Here is a 16992-nt window from a genome sequence, read left to right as displayed (position 1 = left end):
TTGAGATGTGTGTCAAACTAGCATGACGGCACCATGTTAACGTTTTTTCAAAAAGAATATATTTCATTATTCAGAATAATAACAATATAATTTGTCAGACAATACATAAATATTTCATCACAAAAATGTCAAAATAAACTTGTCAAATAAAATATAAATATTTATTTCCACACAAACTTATACAGAATATCACCCAACAGCATCCTTAAATCAACGGACAGAAGATACTTCCAGACTCAAGCCAATTTCAATCATTACACCTCATTTAATTTAATGCAGAAACATTTACTTTACACACAAGTTTGAATGTATAAAAATAATAAATATAGTATATATAATAATAATAATACAACAATGAAATATAAGGAAGCAATAAATAGTTATAATAATCTCCATTAAACAAAATGAGTAAATATGTAAATATAATCACAACAAGACTAAACAAAAAGACTAGAAGAATATAATTTAAACTATTATAGAAATCTCTATGCTGAATAATGTTATGATCGAAGGCCTAATGTTAAAACTAGGTCATTTGTTAGTTCTTCACTGCGATTTCAGTACACTCAAAATAAAAATTTGATAGGGTAAGTTTGTCATTAAAAAAATTAATAATAATTTTGTGCGATAATTAGTTACATTGAAAAGATGGACATGTGTCTTTACATATTCAAATTGAATTGAAAATAAAACTAGACTATTACAGAAATTTTTTCTAGCAATTTCTAGTTTGTTAAGTCATGATGTGCCCGAACTGGTAAATTTTTCAGAAAACCAGAACTTAAACAATAGCCCCAAAAGCTTGTACCAACAAACACGTAATATTATTCTTTGATTCTTCTAAATAACCCGTCTTATAGTTTTTTTTTTAAAAGTAGTTCGATAGAATTGTGTAGCATGCACATAATGCACGTCACGCAGGACACTATACAACTTATTATGCGGTGTATTTTCTGTGAGCACCATATTTTCTCGTGGAAAATTAATTTGTCGGCGATGACTTTAATCTCAAATCTTATAATCTCTTCATTTCTTTCTCTCAGTTTAAAATGAATTTTAATGAGAATAAAATATGTCACTAGTCTTAACGTTGAGATATTTCATTTAGATCCTAATGACTTTCCAGCGATGCCGAGGTTTAATAATGAGTATCACCGAATTTCGGAAATATTTGTAAATCTTGTTCTTTGTCACAGCCTTTTTGATTCGTGGAATATTATATGACCTAGAACAACAAATACATAACATGTAATCAGATCACGGATGCCACCGATAAATTACGAAACATTAATCAGATGACATAGATGCATCAGCATCACTTACCCCGGGCGGGAATAGAAATCTATCAATTTCGTCGTCATGAACCTCCTCAATCATTAAAGGAGTTTTAGTTCTCAGGTATACAAGTCTATTATGGGCATGATCAATAAATTCTTGCATATTCAGGACGGTGGCAAGCTCATGTGCGGCTTCGGCATGTTCCAAACTTCTAATAGGGTTATTCCTTCTAAACTGATAATCGCATTTAGCGAGTAGAAAATGAACCTCAAGGATTTTAGGTATCGCAGATGGTGAATCTTCTAGTTGTTGAATGTAGCCTCCAGCACGTTTAACGTCGAGAATAGGTACGTCCAAATGACCCATAGTCAAGCCGTTATCTCCACATCGTAGCAACAGAATGGCCAATCGACATAACGCATAGCCAAATCCAAATGGTCCGTCCTTTCCACCATCTCGTTGAAAATTTGATAAAGCCTTTTGGAAACTGGCCTCTGCTTGATTATGAAGCATTTCATATAATTTCACATTACGTTGATTGTTAAAATTCAGCATAGTGATTTGAGCCGTGATGTTTCTAGCGTCGTTCATGTAGAGCCACCCAGCAGCTCGCCCTGTACAGCCCACTGGATCAGATTCAATGATCATTTTAGCGTCATCCAGGGTACTCTGCAACTTCTCTACTTTCTTTCTTGATATGTACATTCGAGTCTTGGCACCAAAAAGTTCTAAGGTAAAATATTTCCCGTTTGTAGTTTGCGGAACGAGAGCTAGGGAATCGTCTATGTGTTTTTTGGCTGAGTCGAAATCAGATTTGTAGAGATCGCGACTGGCATGAAGATACCCGAGCAGGCACATCATATCGGGATTGGAATGGTAGAACTGTCGAATACGGAATGAGTAGGATTCAAATTTATCGTATTGCCCTTGATTTATGTAAGAGCTGAGGGAATTGAACGCAACAAGGAGTTTCCGGTCCAGAACTCCACCATTCTGACTAATCGCCAAATGCTCTGGATCGCCTAACGAAAAATTTGGACCATTGTTACAACTGTGTGTCTCTTTGATTGCAACAGTCTGATTAATGAATTTTGATTCTGTTAAAGGTGCTTTATCGCCGGGGATGTCACTTTCTTTATCGAAAATTATCTCTGTGCATCCATTTTGTTTCTGAGCTCTTGAGCATGGATTTGGTTCATCATCGGCATCACTTTGTGTTCTGTTTTCACTTTCGTTATTAAGAACTGTCTTAAGAGATTCATTATTGAGATCCCTGGCGTAATGTTCAGGTTCACTTTCTTCATCACCTTGATTTGTGCCAGCCTCTTCTAAGTATTTGAGTATGAATGAGTATTTCTTTGCAAACGATGATTTGATTATGTGCACAAGTGACGGATGGTTGGATTTTGAAATAATTTGAAAAAAAACAACACATCTCTGTCGTCTTGTTGGCGCAACTCGGACGCTGTCATACTCGTGGTCTTTCAGAACTCGCTCCTGAAACAGGTAATCTATGACATCGACAGGTTCAAGGCTTCGTCTTAAACGACAGCAATGTTTATTGAAGATGCCCCTTAAACCTGGATGCGAAGTTGTTTTAGGTATGACATCGGCACATTCCTCACAAACACCTTCTCTTTGTTTTGTGGTCGGTTTGTCCGCATCGTATGTAGCTGTTTTTGGTAAAACGTTTAAAATATGTCGGTACCCATTGTCCTCCAATGCCTGCCGGAACGACCCATATGCCGCGTTCCCTCTAGTTGGTAACAATGCCAGTAATTCTTGACAACGAAGCTTTTGTGTAGAGATGTTCCTGATGCCTTCACAGTCATTTTCAGTCAAGACGCCATCTTCATACAGTTTTCCAAGCACGTGATTTGGTTCCAAGTCGTTTATGAGTTGCGTCCGGTTGCGACGTAGAATGTCTTCGTTGTCTGTATCCATTAATAACTGAAAATAACAAAGATACAAAATAAGATAAAGTAAGTACGAAGCTAAACACTGCAGTCAAAAAGATAACATCCCGACAGGTGGATTAAATGTGATCATATAGTTATCTCGAGCCATTCTGAAGGTTAAGACGTGAGCATGATTGCCCCCGTACCTTCTCTTTAATAGTTTTCGATCTTAAAAGCAAAATGAATCTACTTAATCTGCTTAAAATTGCAAATCATTATCAGGTGAATAATTAGAAAAGATAATACCAATATATGATGTCATATTATTACTAAAATACTATTTCCTGTAAATCAGTTATTCACAAACACAATGGTATGTATCATATGATATACTTATGACTATGACTTATACTTCTCTATTGACATAACGTCGCATTGTATGCACTGTTCTCGCACTGTATGCATTGTAGGTAATTGAATCACTTCCTTCGAATTCTCATCATTTTTGCCGACATGTATAACCTATGTATTATGTTTGTTCTATTTATGACTGTCTATGAGATCGTGAGCTTTAAAATTAGAAATGTTTTAAGTGGCAGCTTTAAAGTGGAGGGGGCGGGGTCAGAGAAGGCCTTAATAAAATAGAAAAAAATGAAAAAAAGGCAAAACGGGAGCAGGTCAATACCACAATTTGTTATGCTGCCCTTACCTCTTCCCCAACAAAAGTTCTGAATCCTGTGATTTTATATAGCATAACATAAATATCGTTACTTACACCTAACACTATATTATGTATTATGAAAGACTGCATGCTGTATTTTAGCCAAGAGTCGAACATCTTTAACATTTATACGGTCCAACATTTCAAAGCTCATCACACAACCATGGCGTGGCTGGCATTCTCTCCATCCCCGAACAACTGTAAAATTTAGAAATACATAATGCGACTTACCTATCTCTCCCCTATACAGACTCTATCAAAAAGCAGGGTTACCGAAACCTTCAATTAATAAAATTAAAGATTCAGGAAAATGAATACGCAGTTTTTCTTTAAACCATGATTTCTTGGGATTTTCCTTATGTTATAAATAGTAACAATTTTTTTTTTCCACGAAATGTAGAGTACATAGTTAACACAATTGGGTAAAAATAGAGCTACTGATTCAGTCAAGTGTCACATTTATAGGTTACTGATATATATATATATTGTTGTATACTTTAAGTGGGAGATTTAAACAATAAAACAAACGGGATTTTCCGATTCACTCCGTGACGATAGTAGAATCCATCATTAAAGGTACATTATGACTGCAATTATTTAAGACAATATTCATTCCTTTAGGCATTTGACATGGCAGAAAAGCTCTAAATGTGACTCTAAACTGGTATCTACAGAGCCATTTCTTGTGTAATTATTAGGCTACTTAAAGTGGGCGAGAAACAATAAACCAAATGGGGTTTTTCGTTAGTTATTATGGGCGATCCAGTTTGTAACGAAATGATAATCAATTGAAAAATCTAAAAAAGGTAGCCTCGATTCGACTAATGTTTCCACTGTAGCCTATCATCGGATCGGTCGCTAATGATAAAAGCAAAACACTCAAAAATGATGCTTCAATCCATCTATATGGCTTAACTACCACAGGGACTTGTTGAACCGAGTCCACGGGCTCCCACTCCTCAGGGGGGTGGCCCCAACGCACTTTAGTCCATAGACCCCCGCTCAGCTAGTTGAGCCATTGACTGTAAATTAGTTGTGACAAATCCGAATATATTGTATATATACCTTCTTCCTTTATGTACTTGAATGGTGAGTATGAGTTCTTTTTGAAGTGTTGTGTGATATGAATTGAAATGGAAATTTTACATCCTTCTTTCATGCACATTGACATGAAGTACTCCTTTTTGGTGTGTTGCGGTGAGTAGATTTGATATGGAGTTTTACGTTCTTCATTCCCGTACATCGAGAGAAAGAAGAATATAACGACCATTAAACCGTTCCTACCGTCTCCTATATAAAGTACAATCACTCTACAACATTACACTAATGTATCTTGGCCAAGTGTTAAAAGCCTCGAGAACAATAAAATTATTTCATCGGGAAATGTTTTGTTCTTTATCTGTCTTTAACTGTCCTATTCTTCTTGACTTAATAGATCTTTACAGTCAATGAATTACTCGAGTTGGAAAAAAATATTAAATAGAAAATGTTCTAAGAGAAATGAAAGCAAATGACGCAGTGCCATTTTTATTGGCGAAACTCTTAAATGTACCCATCGAAGACAAAGCTTCAAGAGTCGTAAAAGCTCTACCAAAGCATTTTTTCCGTACTAATTCAAAGAATTATTACCGCGGTATTTAGTAAACAATATTTTCGCAGAAAATCAAAGAAATGCACCATTTTTATTGGCGAAACTCTTGAATGTGCCCATCTAAATAGTATAGACAACAAAGCGTCATGACATTGCTTTGAATGTCTTCATTTAGTAAAATAGTAGCTTTTAAAATTGCCATTTCTCTACAATTTCATTGCTACCAAAAACATGTTTCAGGCCTACGACTTACAACTATCAGGAGCGTATACTTTTATCGGACACAAAATACATGTAAAAGCAACCTTCAGCAAGAAAATGATTAAGCTTTACTTAATTTGAATATTTGAATTTTCATCAACAATTTATGGCAATTGTAACATTGAATATATAACATAACAACTTCAGGATTCGGCCGTTAATTCCAGTAAGAAAAGTGGAATATAAATACCTCTCAAGAGACCTTGTATTTTATAACTGATATTCTGAACTCCCTAGATGTTATTCTGACTTGTTTATTTCCTCTCCTATCATATCCATACTTACACCAGAAAAACTTGCATCTCTAGGGATCAAAGCTATTGATCGCGTCTTCTTCAGAGATCTGGAATTGCCCAGAAGAGGTTTTATGCTAGCTGTTTTTGGGAGATGGTTTCATAATATTTCAGAAATAATTAAGTTTCAAGTCAGTTCATATTAGTCAGTTTGTTCTTAAAATGAAACAGTTTAGAGAATAAAGTTGGAATATATTTAATACTAATATACAAATTGTTTCTCATAGACTCATATAAATATCTTTTTATTATAATATTCTTCAAACTAAATCCTTGCGAGCCTCGTGAGACGTTTTGTTATTCGTTATTTAAATGTTTGTACACTCCGCGGTATTCTCTTAGAATAATGGGTCTGAAATGTTATCGCCGAGTCAGCAATTTATCCAGACCCTCCTGTAAATAATTAAATATACATCATCTTAAAATGGCACGTATTTGATCCATAGAGATTATTCTCTTGGCCTCCATCCGCCTTCAAAGCCGAATCATCATAACCTTGGATATCAGATTCAGTGGGAATGAACCATGAACCATATGAATAACCAGTCGTGTTGATCAGCATATATAATCATCGAAAATGAAATAATTTTACCCAGACGCTTCCAGAAGTATCTCAATATAAAGCATCTCGTTTTAATATTGCTTAATCAGAAGCCATGGACTGCCGTTGAGTTAACACTGTAATCTTTTACATGTATCACTCATCCTTGACTACATAGACTAGCTATCCGTGGCATGCATTTTTTCTTTATAAGCACACTCTTGGACACGCCCTACTTCTTACGATCCGACCTAGGAAATGTGCCTCGTCTTCCTTGAGGTAGTAAATGCGTTAAATTAGGTCATGTCAGTCCTTAAAGTCAACAAACTCAGACTATTAAGTAGAAAAAGGAACTGATAATAAAGAGGTTAATCCCAGATCTGATAAGAGTTGACATTGATAAAGATATATCCGAGGTCATTGTAACATTCAACATATCAAATATTAAACCCGTATGGCCTTCAAATAGCTTTATTACTGATACAAAAATAAACAAACGGTTGTTCAAGGCCCGGCGAATACTCCCACATTGAGAAAAATTCCTATCAGATTTGCATGATTCACTGAAGAAAGGAAATGAAATTAGGTCTTTCTTTTCAGTGTCGTTTTCGGCTAATGTATGCAAAATAAACGATGGTGATCATGAGATCTAATCATGGGTCAGCGTGTGAAAGTCTGGTTACCTGGAATAAATCATCTTTCCTAATTATTCCATTTGACCCAATCGTAAAATGGGAAAGGATATTCCTGGTAATGTAAATGTCAAGAGGTTTGGCCGAGGAGTAGCCGGTAGGAAAGATCATCGTAAACCTGAGATGTAATCCTATTAAAAAGCGATTGTTTCGTCCTTTCTGAACTGAACTACGGAACGCGAGCTCAGGACATAATTTTTCCATATGACTCACTCATATGTAATTAATCTGTCCGAAAAGCTGAACTTTAGGACAGAAATGCATTTTTGAGTTTGAGTCCATGATGAATCAATCAGTGTAAGAAAAACCAATCAGTACAGAAGGATCAAGCAGTCAATATAACTGTTCCGGCATGGCGTGGTCTGTTGAACAGTGTTCAGATGACGACGTCATTGTTCCAGTTGATCTGATGGTATTTAATAAACACATTATAAAGATTATGTTAGGCGGAAACTTGTATAAATTATAAACATGTAACAGTCGGTGACTAGAAAATATTAAACACTACATCATAAACACTAACATTATATTACATTGATTGCATTGATTTTAAATTAAATCCAGTTCAAAACTGTTCAAATGGAATTTTAATTCATATCTGCCCTTCTTTCAATACTTTCATTGGTTTGATTCTAGAAACTTAGTGATCATATTAAAATCGTGAAGTGCGCTGTGTTAGCTTCCAGAATTGGGTATCTTTCTGTAGTTATTTTCCTGAGTATTCTCCCATTTCTCTGGTACAGTTTATCACTTCTTCTGTTTGGTGTGACATTTCGATAAGTATTACAATCAGATATTGATGGTGATAACTAAACCGAAAAGTCCAAACTAGAATTTAACAATTTTGCAGAATTTGGTGAACAGCGGGTAGAGAGGATTCTCATGAACCAAAGTTATTATCGTTTTGTAATAAGAGTTTTGCCTCCCTTAAAGTAAACAAAACATTAAAAAGATAAAAATAGTTTGCCTTGAAATCATCCATACACCGCCATATACTTATAATAGTATTTATATTACAACTATGGCTTCAGCTAATATGGTATGATTACCAACATGTAAACGACCTGGTAGACCAATATCCACTAGTGAGCAGCAATATTCCAAGCATAATTACAAAAATTGACCTACAACCAACTAGGTGAAATGCCAGTGTGCCAAACACCAACATACTGTTGAGTAGTGTGGTACGATTACCGACGTGTAAACAACCTGGTAGACTAATATCTAGTAATGAGGCAGTAGTAATAGTATTTACATGTAATAACAATGGTAGACAGCTATAGTTATCTGGGTAATACATGACTGAACATTGATCACTTTAACATTTCAAGGATAGAGTTCCTGTAATGACGTCCATGAACTATAGGTCATAAGAAAACATTTCAAGGTTCATAGTCCACACAATACCACACTTTAAAGATGGGTTCCCTTATTTTCATTTATGTAAATGAAATTGCTAATTCTTTATATAAATAGAAAGTAGAGGTGTTCTAACGACTTGGAAAAATACCAGTTTGTCACATATGTCCATAATTAATTCATAATTAACTAAATTAGAAGCGAATTACCAGCAGAATTTCAATGAGTGACCGATCAAGAAAGGTCAAAAAGTCTTTTTTTGTTTATCCAGACTGTACATACATGGACATTTTATGTTTATATGCAATAAGAGCATAATAGTACGATTAAGAATAAATGATAATTCATTAGAAACAACAATTAATTAAATGGTTTGCTTAATTTGACACTAAAAAATAAAAAAAAAACATATTTAAAGGAATAATTACCAATGGGGATATCGTGGTTGAAGCTTGTTGAGCGTACGTCTAAAATATACAATACACAATAACCTTGTTTTTTTATAACCTTGGTAATGCAACCGTAGCTTTTATCTTGCGATCCAATTGTTTTCCTCGACATGTTTAAAATAACCCATAGTCGTGAACATTTTAATAACCGTAGATATTATCTGATGTAAGTTGCGTTCCAATTGTTTTCCGACCAGAGACAGTTTTATGGACGATTAATTTAATTTAACTTAATATTTTCAACTAAAGTTCAACGACATCTATTTTGAATTAAAAAACTTAACAAGATTTTATTTTAAAGTTCAAAAGTTGGGTTATTTTAAGAGATCGATTTAATTTCTTGTTACACGATATGTCTGTTTTCTTGTATCTTTAGACGTACCACTGGAAATTGGACTCTTCAAGCTATTTTTTTTTACGAAAATAGGCTTAAAAAGAAAAAAGTGTTGGTGGAAAAAGACTTCATGACAGATTGCAGTGGTTGTAAATGATCACTGAACAGCTTTGTGCCGTGCATTTTGTGCATGCTATGATATCTTTTCCAACGGATATTAAAGAAAAGTGGTGGGATAAGATTTCGTCATTTCTAATGTTCAAAGCGTCGATCCAAGAAAACTAATATTAGAAATAAGCTTACGTCGTATTGCAATCTACAGTTTTCTCGTCTATAAGAAAGGTGTTGCTTGAAAAGATTTCATAACAACTTGGTGCAGCGATTATTTCAGCGAGTCGTTAATAATTTGATCCCCGACATTCACAATATTGTGAAAGGTATTATTTGAATTTCACAGACGATCAAGCTTCTAACATTGGTAGATGAAGAAAGATCGTCGATACTAACTTAATTTTCTCCAGCAAGCAGAATGTCCCACTCGTTTAATTCATTCTCTATGATATTACACTAGCCGAGGGTTAGCGAGTTTAGAGACATTCATCGCTTTCATTAAGCTTGTTACAATCCACGTTACTACTCTCTAGATATGACTTATTCCTTTCATTTACAGCAATCGTACGGCTTTGATGAGACGTTCATCAACTCTTTATTTCCTGAAGAAATAAATAAAAGTTTATCCAATACCATGAAAACATCGACTACTTCAACTATAGCTTCATTTACTTTTCTTATTCAATAAATATATACTAGACACTGTAAACTTTCTCTCAGATTTAATACTGGTTCTTAGCGGTCAGCGAGCTGGACGATACATTGTCAAAGGGTGACCTGGCAAAACACGCTTACTCGTTGAAATAAGCACAAAAGGTCTTAAAAGATCTTTCAACAGTCGAAAATGGCAAATAATATAGATATAGATACGTACAAAACCAAATTGTCCCTCATGCATTCAAAGTTATCGTTAAAAACAATCGAAACAATGTATTCGTTATGCTCTCCTTTACCTGATACATACACCGTGCTTGGCAGTACATTTTGTCAGCGTAGTAGTATTATCCTACGCTTGTCGAATTTTGCGAAGACTTAAATGTGTACAGATTTTTGGCCAAAAATGCCTCAAATTTCACAGCAATTCTTACAGTGTATCGCTCGAGTTTTCTTCAATTGGGCAGAAACTTTATTCTCAAGAGACGAATTATTGAAGCAAACATCCCAATAGAGAAAAAATAACACTCAAATCGTTTGTACTATGGCCATGTCGTTCATTGCAATTAGGGAAATTGGAAATAGCAATATTGGTTGATTTTCTTTCGATTTGATTTCAAATTCAATTCACCAAATGATTACATTTTCGAATCAAATAGAGACATAACAATTCATGTGTCACTAAGCCAATGATGGTTTCTCATTTTCAAAATAACTACCTAACAATTGAATTGTAATTTTCTTAATGTAAAATAGACATCCTAGGGCTATGGTGCAACTTTACAGACATTGACATCTCTGGCAACTTCAGCAACTGCATATCTTTAACTTATTACAAATAAACAGGTTTTGGAAATAGGGAATCTGGTACAAGGGTGCCTTTTGATAGTTTTAACCGGAAGGTTTGAATTTGATACCCTCTAATATTGTCGAGGCTGTGGTGCATGTGTAAGATCTCTTCCAGACCGATTGTGATCGGCCGATGTATCCGTCCGGGAAATTGTACCCACAGTGCACTTCAACCCATTTCAATCATTCCGTAAAATTACATGAGTTTTCATTAACCCATTAAACTATATAAAAGGCAATGTAAACCATTGTCTGTAGCTATTCTGCATTCTGATACTTATATCATTGGGGAGACAAATCTAATATATTATACTATCCAGGGAATACGACTGATTAATATCGCTCATAATGTTACCATTTCTCAATATTATTAATGTTAATTTGGGTTAATATGTAATACTATGAGCCTGTGGTTAATCAATCCACTATTCGTGTTCAATAGAAATGCGGACAGCACTTTAATTTGAATACCCAGTAGATACCTCATTTGATTACCGAGCCGTAGAGTGAATGGTTTATTTTTGTGAATTTTTTAAGAAATTTTAATTTATTTGAAACTGTCAACATATGTGCGCCCTGCGTAGGCGTGTAAAAGGCTAATCTGATTGTAACGCTAATGTTAAACTTATTACGAAGCATTATTTCGAAGGCGTTGTATACCCTCCCAATAACGAAAAACTTCTTAATATAGAACAGACAAGGAAAGTGGGAATTCAAACCTTTTACCCAGTCCCCACAGCAAGAGTATTTCGAAATAATGGTGTTAGTGAAGCTTCAAGATTGATGTTATAAAATGTGGGAAAGGTACCACAGTTCAGTTCAAAATTATTTTGATGGTCAACATACAGTGAGGCTCTTGCTTGTGGACTATCTGACGGAACTAAACCTGCCCCCACAACCCTCTCCCTCTTCCACCCAAGTTCAAAATTCCTATTATTTTGAATGTGCAAAAATTGCCTTTGAACCACTTTCCCCGTAATATTTTTGAGTCCCTATTCGACCCCCTCAACCTGGCGCATCATAGCAGCTCCTCTACGTCACAAACACACACACACAAAATAATAACCAGTAATATGGCCGTAGTAAGGGGAAATAAATCGATTCTACAATTAATTTATCAGACTAGCATAATACTAGCAACTCATTTGGGGTAGCCTTATTAGCATGTTGCCGTTCTGTCCTTTGTATGTAGGTCTGTGACAAATGTTGCATCACACCTTAGAAGTCAGCCGATTTGGGTTTTAGCCTAATAGTAGACGACATGATGGTTGCTTATTGGACATGAATTCTAGCTTCTCGAGTAGTTTAATTGTAAAATGTTTCTTCAAACCTTAACTGTCAGTCGAATTTGACTTTAATCTTGCTATTGAGACCGCTCTAGCATTCGTGGGTGGTTGTTTATAGGACACCTGTTATTGTTTCTGCGTATTATAAAATCATTAAATTTCTATCAAGAATCAATACAGACCTGTAACGTAACTAAACACATGCTGTCCTAATGGCAATATTTACATTATTTCTTATTTCTTTTTATTTATATGATACTTGTGTCACCCAGAGCTTAATAATATTAACGGGACATTCCGCTTTTGTTTTGAAAACTATACACCAAAATTCAATTCCATTTTTAAAAAGGGAGAACCTCCTCATACGCTCCATGGGAGACTTGTGCTTCCAGGGAGCTGCCACTTACTGGATCTCAACCTGGACAGTTGTCACCCACCCAATTCAGGGTGTCAGTCTGTACCCCCACGCTCGGGAGGCTGGTGCCGCCACTGTTCACATTTTTTACAAAAAATTCAATATATCGAATTATACGCGACAATCCACAATATTAGCTAGAACACATTGGTATTGATTTAGGCAAGTTGGCAAAGTCACATCTGACTTCTAAAAGGTAATAGGGTGTTATGAGTGAGATTGCTATAGTATCTAAAAATTGCTTAGTGGTTGTAAACAATACAAATTGAATTACGTGAGTCATTTATAGATTTAAAGACATTAGTAAAGGCATATCTAATGCAATTTATGGATTTTATAACAACCACAATGGTCATAGCATACTGAATAAACATAATGTGAATTCTCTGAATGGGATGTTGAATTTGAGAAATAAATGCAGTGGTTTCATGGACTCTCTAAAAGGTATGCTGAGTTGACAAATTACAAAAACTGTGCGAAATCTAAAAATGCTTCTGGTGTAACTAAATGATATGATGATAAGGAAAAGGCGATTATTAACTATTATTTGTTTTATCTTTTGTATACGTGTTTTTATATATCTGGTGTACAATGACAAACCGATGAAGGTGAGAAAAATATTTTCTTTCTAGCTCTTTACCGGTGCATTGCTTTGTGATATTGGGTATGGCACCCATGTTGTTTACAAAATGAAATACCGAATGTAATGCCAACAGAAACCCGAAAACAATACCAAGCTGACAGACATAGTCACCCGGGGTGTCAATTGTTCAGATAGCAACTCGGTGAACACAGTATCGGATTTCAAGGTTTTACCATTGACTGTTATCTAAGTATATCAAGGTGTTGAGATGGTGAGATATCGGGGTTATCCAGGTCATATATTGCTCACCGAGGTATAATTTGCCTAGCTTGTATTTATTGTATTTGCCAAAAACAAGGAAGACTAACAGCCCCATACCTAAACTTGGCTACTCTTACTTAACGCTTTACTGGAAACTATTTCAGAACTCAGAAGATTCCACAGAAAAAGTATTAGCGTATACTAGAAAGGTAAATATTTGGCCATATATCTATCCCTCAAAGGTTACATCTGTGTTTCTTTCCTTTCGAGGAATAGGAAATTCTGTATATAGTTCAGTCGTATCACTTTTATAAAAAGCCTGTCCTATAGAATTTATATGATATCCTAGAAACATTGTTAGAATTTAAGATCCTAGGACATCCTAACGCTGAGATCGTTTCGAGGGTGCTGTCAGAGATATTGAAGATAAACTATGAACAGATGAACGCCAAGAGTTGCACGAAGCATATGGCTTCATCATGCAATTAGATCTGAAAATTTCTGAAAACGTTGTTTACAATTGATTATCATCAATGATGGCTTTGTAATTGTAATAGATATACCAAGTAAACATATGGACTCTCCGAAAAGTGGTGCCGAGTAAACAGACCTTACCGCACATTGGCACCATACATCCATTTTGCTTCTGTGATTCAATTAAAATTGTATTCCAGATTCAAAATCCTAACCAGCCTCGATTATATCCACTGAAAGTACCTGGATTGGAGCTGTATATATATTCTGCAATACCAGCGTCTCGAACTACAGAGGGACTTGACGTCCGTATTACAGCTGTAAATGGTGAACCATACAATCCGAGTGTCCAGTGTTGTTTTCAGTTTGAAAGTGGGGAAATTATAATTGTGGACGCGATGTGGAAATTTCATTTTGGAATGGGGGACTACAAAAGCACTGTGTACAGCTGTAAATCACTAGCGTCAGAAATACCAAGTGTAGTGTCAGTATCCCGTAACTGTTCGCGAACAGAAGGGGCATCAGTGGTAGTCACTAGAGCTGAACAGCCAACAGGGGTCCTTTCAGTTTGCGTACATGCGGTTTATGGTTATGTGAATCCAGAATTGATAGTAGAATGGATGGAGATGCTTCTACTGCAAGGTGTTCAAAGAGTCTTCGTGTACCCCTTAAACCACACCAATATGGTAGACCCTAGAACATTGAGGGCACTACAGTATTACAGTAATAGAGGTCTAGTCACAATTCTACCGTATACATTAACTGCGTATGATAAAAGTAAGTAGGAAATTGAAGTCATTGTCACAAAATTGTCCGTCAATTAATACTGAGTTACTTCCCTTTAAACTATATATTGTGGCATGGTCCAGAGCGGAGATATTCATTGACAACAGAACACGATTCAAAAGATACATGTGGTAATTTCATCGACGAATATAATTTGTACTATTTATGTTTTGAAACGTCCCCCTTCGACACTACTGTACAAAGTCCTGACAATCGAAAACTTATCTACATTTCACTTCTTTTCCATTCCAGATCCAAATCGATTCCAGAAGACTGATGGTCAGATGTTTAGTGATGAGATATTACCTGTTTATGACTGTCTGTCTAGGTCATCTAAATATACCTTTACAGCTATTATTGACTTTGATGAATTTATTATTCCCGAGAGCAGTCCGTTACATCTTCTACCAGTGTTAGATGTAAGTTAATATAAACTTTTATTCTGCCCTACGATGTGATTGGTATTAACCTTAACCGAGTCATATCAACAGCCTTGCGTTTAGCTTTCCACTTTTATATGCCGGTTTTAAATATTCCTTCAATTTTCGTCTGACTTTAATCCTCCCTCTTTTCATGTACCATGTACCAGCATTGCAAATTTTCAAGTTCGATTTGGTCTTGAATTTGAACCAGTGTGAAAGCCGATAGTTTGGAGTAGAATGGTTGGAAGTTTAAGTCCACGTCATTTAACATTGCCCTATAGTTACCTCCCTTGTCACGGACACTTGCATAAGCATGTATCAGAATCGTAAGTTCATTTACTAAATATTGTTCTTTAGTTACCTCCCTTGATATATTTGGTATATAGTTTTCAGATTTGCTCTTATAATAATAATCTAACAATATTTATACTATTTTTCAGAAATTGTACAAGGATTACCCAAATTCTGCCTATTTCTCTTTAACGATACAAAATTTTGTGATGAATTGGACAGAAATGCATAAATCGGACCTGATAATCTTGCGGTATCTGAATCGTACGCATGGATTACACGACCGAGTTAAACTAATACATGTACAACCCAGATACCATAATGTTGGTATGCATACAGCAGATCTTATTAAGGGATATACGCGGTAAGATTGTTACTATGGTAACAGAATATGGTTAATTTTGAATACCTGGTCTCATCAGGTACAGCCAGTGACCATTGAGTCATGCCCTTTCCCACTCAGGCCTGTGAAACTTAGTATTTTAAAGTGAAATTAAGCCCTCTAAATGTGTAACATTCATCCGTTGGCTTCTGTAGGCCCTTGACAGCCCCAAGAGTCCCAGTCTTAGAGGATTCGTCCTCTTCCTGCCTCGCCTCGAATAGACACTTCCCCTTTTGGCCAAGCATTTTCTGGATACGCTCCTGATACTATTGAGTAATATTCTGTAAATAAAGGTCATGGACTAAGTCGTCAGAGGGACGATGACATCTAATGGAATTTGTGTGTTGCAACTTACACGTTTCATCTTGCAGATCGGTGGAAAAGTCGCAAACCAGTCGGCATATACCCCTGGTTCGGAAAATTTAGAATGTATTCACAGCATTCTGGTTTTGAAGTTTAAGCTTACATATCGATTTGGTCAGAAATAAATTGACATGGCATTTTTTTTTCAGACGTAAAGTTTCACATTCCATAGTTTCAGTCCACCACTACACCTACTGTAGAAATAGATGGACTACGGAACTGTGTTTGAGGAGGTTTGCTCGATATCACGATGTAGGCTTGCTACAAGTAGAATCGCAATTAAGAGACAGAGTAAACCGTGTTCCAAAAACATTACGGCATGGATAGGGTACTGATTTAAGCTTTTTGGAATCTCTATGAAGACGGCTTGGCTGAATAAACAGTTTTAGTGGGTAAACTCTCCATAAGGAAAGACGAATTGACGTACACAATATCATAATTGACTGATTAATATAGGTAAGACTCCCAAATAGCGAGGCCTTTTTGGAATACCCATATGTGAATTATAAACATAGTACAACCATATCGTTACTCGATAGTGTGTAACTGGAAAAACAGATGAAAAAACATCAACGTTGAATTTAATTGATAAAGTCATTACGTTTTTTCCACACTGATAAACTTTGCATTATACAGGAACATTTGAATATTTTCATTAACTATTACTATGAAAAAATATATTGATGCTCCTGAAAAAA

At 35.5% G+C, this 16992-nt stretch overlaps 2 protein-coding genes across 2 annotated transcripts; one reads left to right on the top strand and one right to left on the bottom strand.

The window, feature by feature from the left end:
• Positions 1 to 1287: 1287 nt before the first annotated feature.
• On the bottom strand, positions 1288 to 3987 carry LOTGIDRAFT_237010 (hypothetical protein; the record flags this gene model as incomplete). Its single annotated transcript, XM_009068661.1, has 2 exons — positions 1288 to 3228; positions 3886 to 3987. The coding sequence occupies 2 exons, from the start codon at positions 3985 to 3987 to the stop codon at positions 1288 to 1290; spliced, it is 2043 nt and encodes a 680-aa protein (XP_009066909.1).
• Positions 3988 to 13583: 9596 nt separating this feature from the next.
• LOTGIDRAFT_170031 (hypothetical protein) lies at positions 13584 to 16621 on the top strand (the record flags this gene model as incomplete). Its single annotated transcript, XM_009068660.1, has 6 exons — positions 13584 to 13628; positions 13741 to 13785; positions 14251 to 14827; positions 15089 to 15255; positions 15699 to 15913; positions 16444 to 16621. The coding sequence occupies 6 exons, from the start codon at positions 13584 to 13586 to the stop codon at positions 16619 to 16621; spliced, it is 1227 nt and encodes a 408-aa protein (XP_009066908.1).
• Between the last annotated feature and the right edge of the window lie 371 nt (positions 16622 to 16992).

Source organism: Lottia gigantea (assembly GCF_000327385.1).
Source record: "Lottia gigantea unplaced genomic scaffold LOTGIsca_92, whole genome shotgun sequence".
NCBI classification, from domain to species: domain Eukaryota; kingdom Metazoa; phylum Mollusca; class Gastropoda; family Lottiidae; genus Lottia; species Lottia gigantea.
The sequence above is the reverse complement of the archived record's forward strand: the minus strand, read 5'-3'. Positions and strand labels throughout refer to the sequence as shown.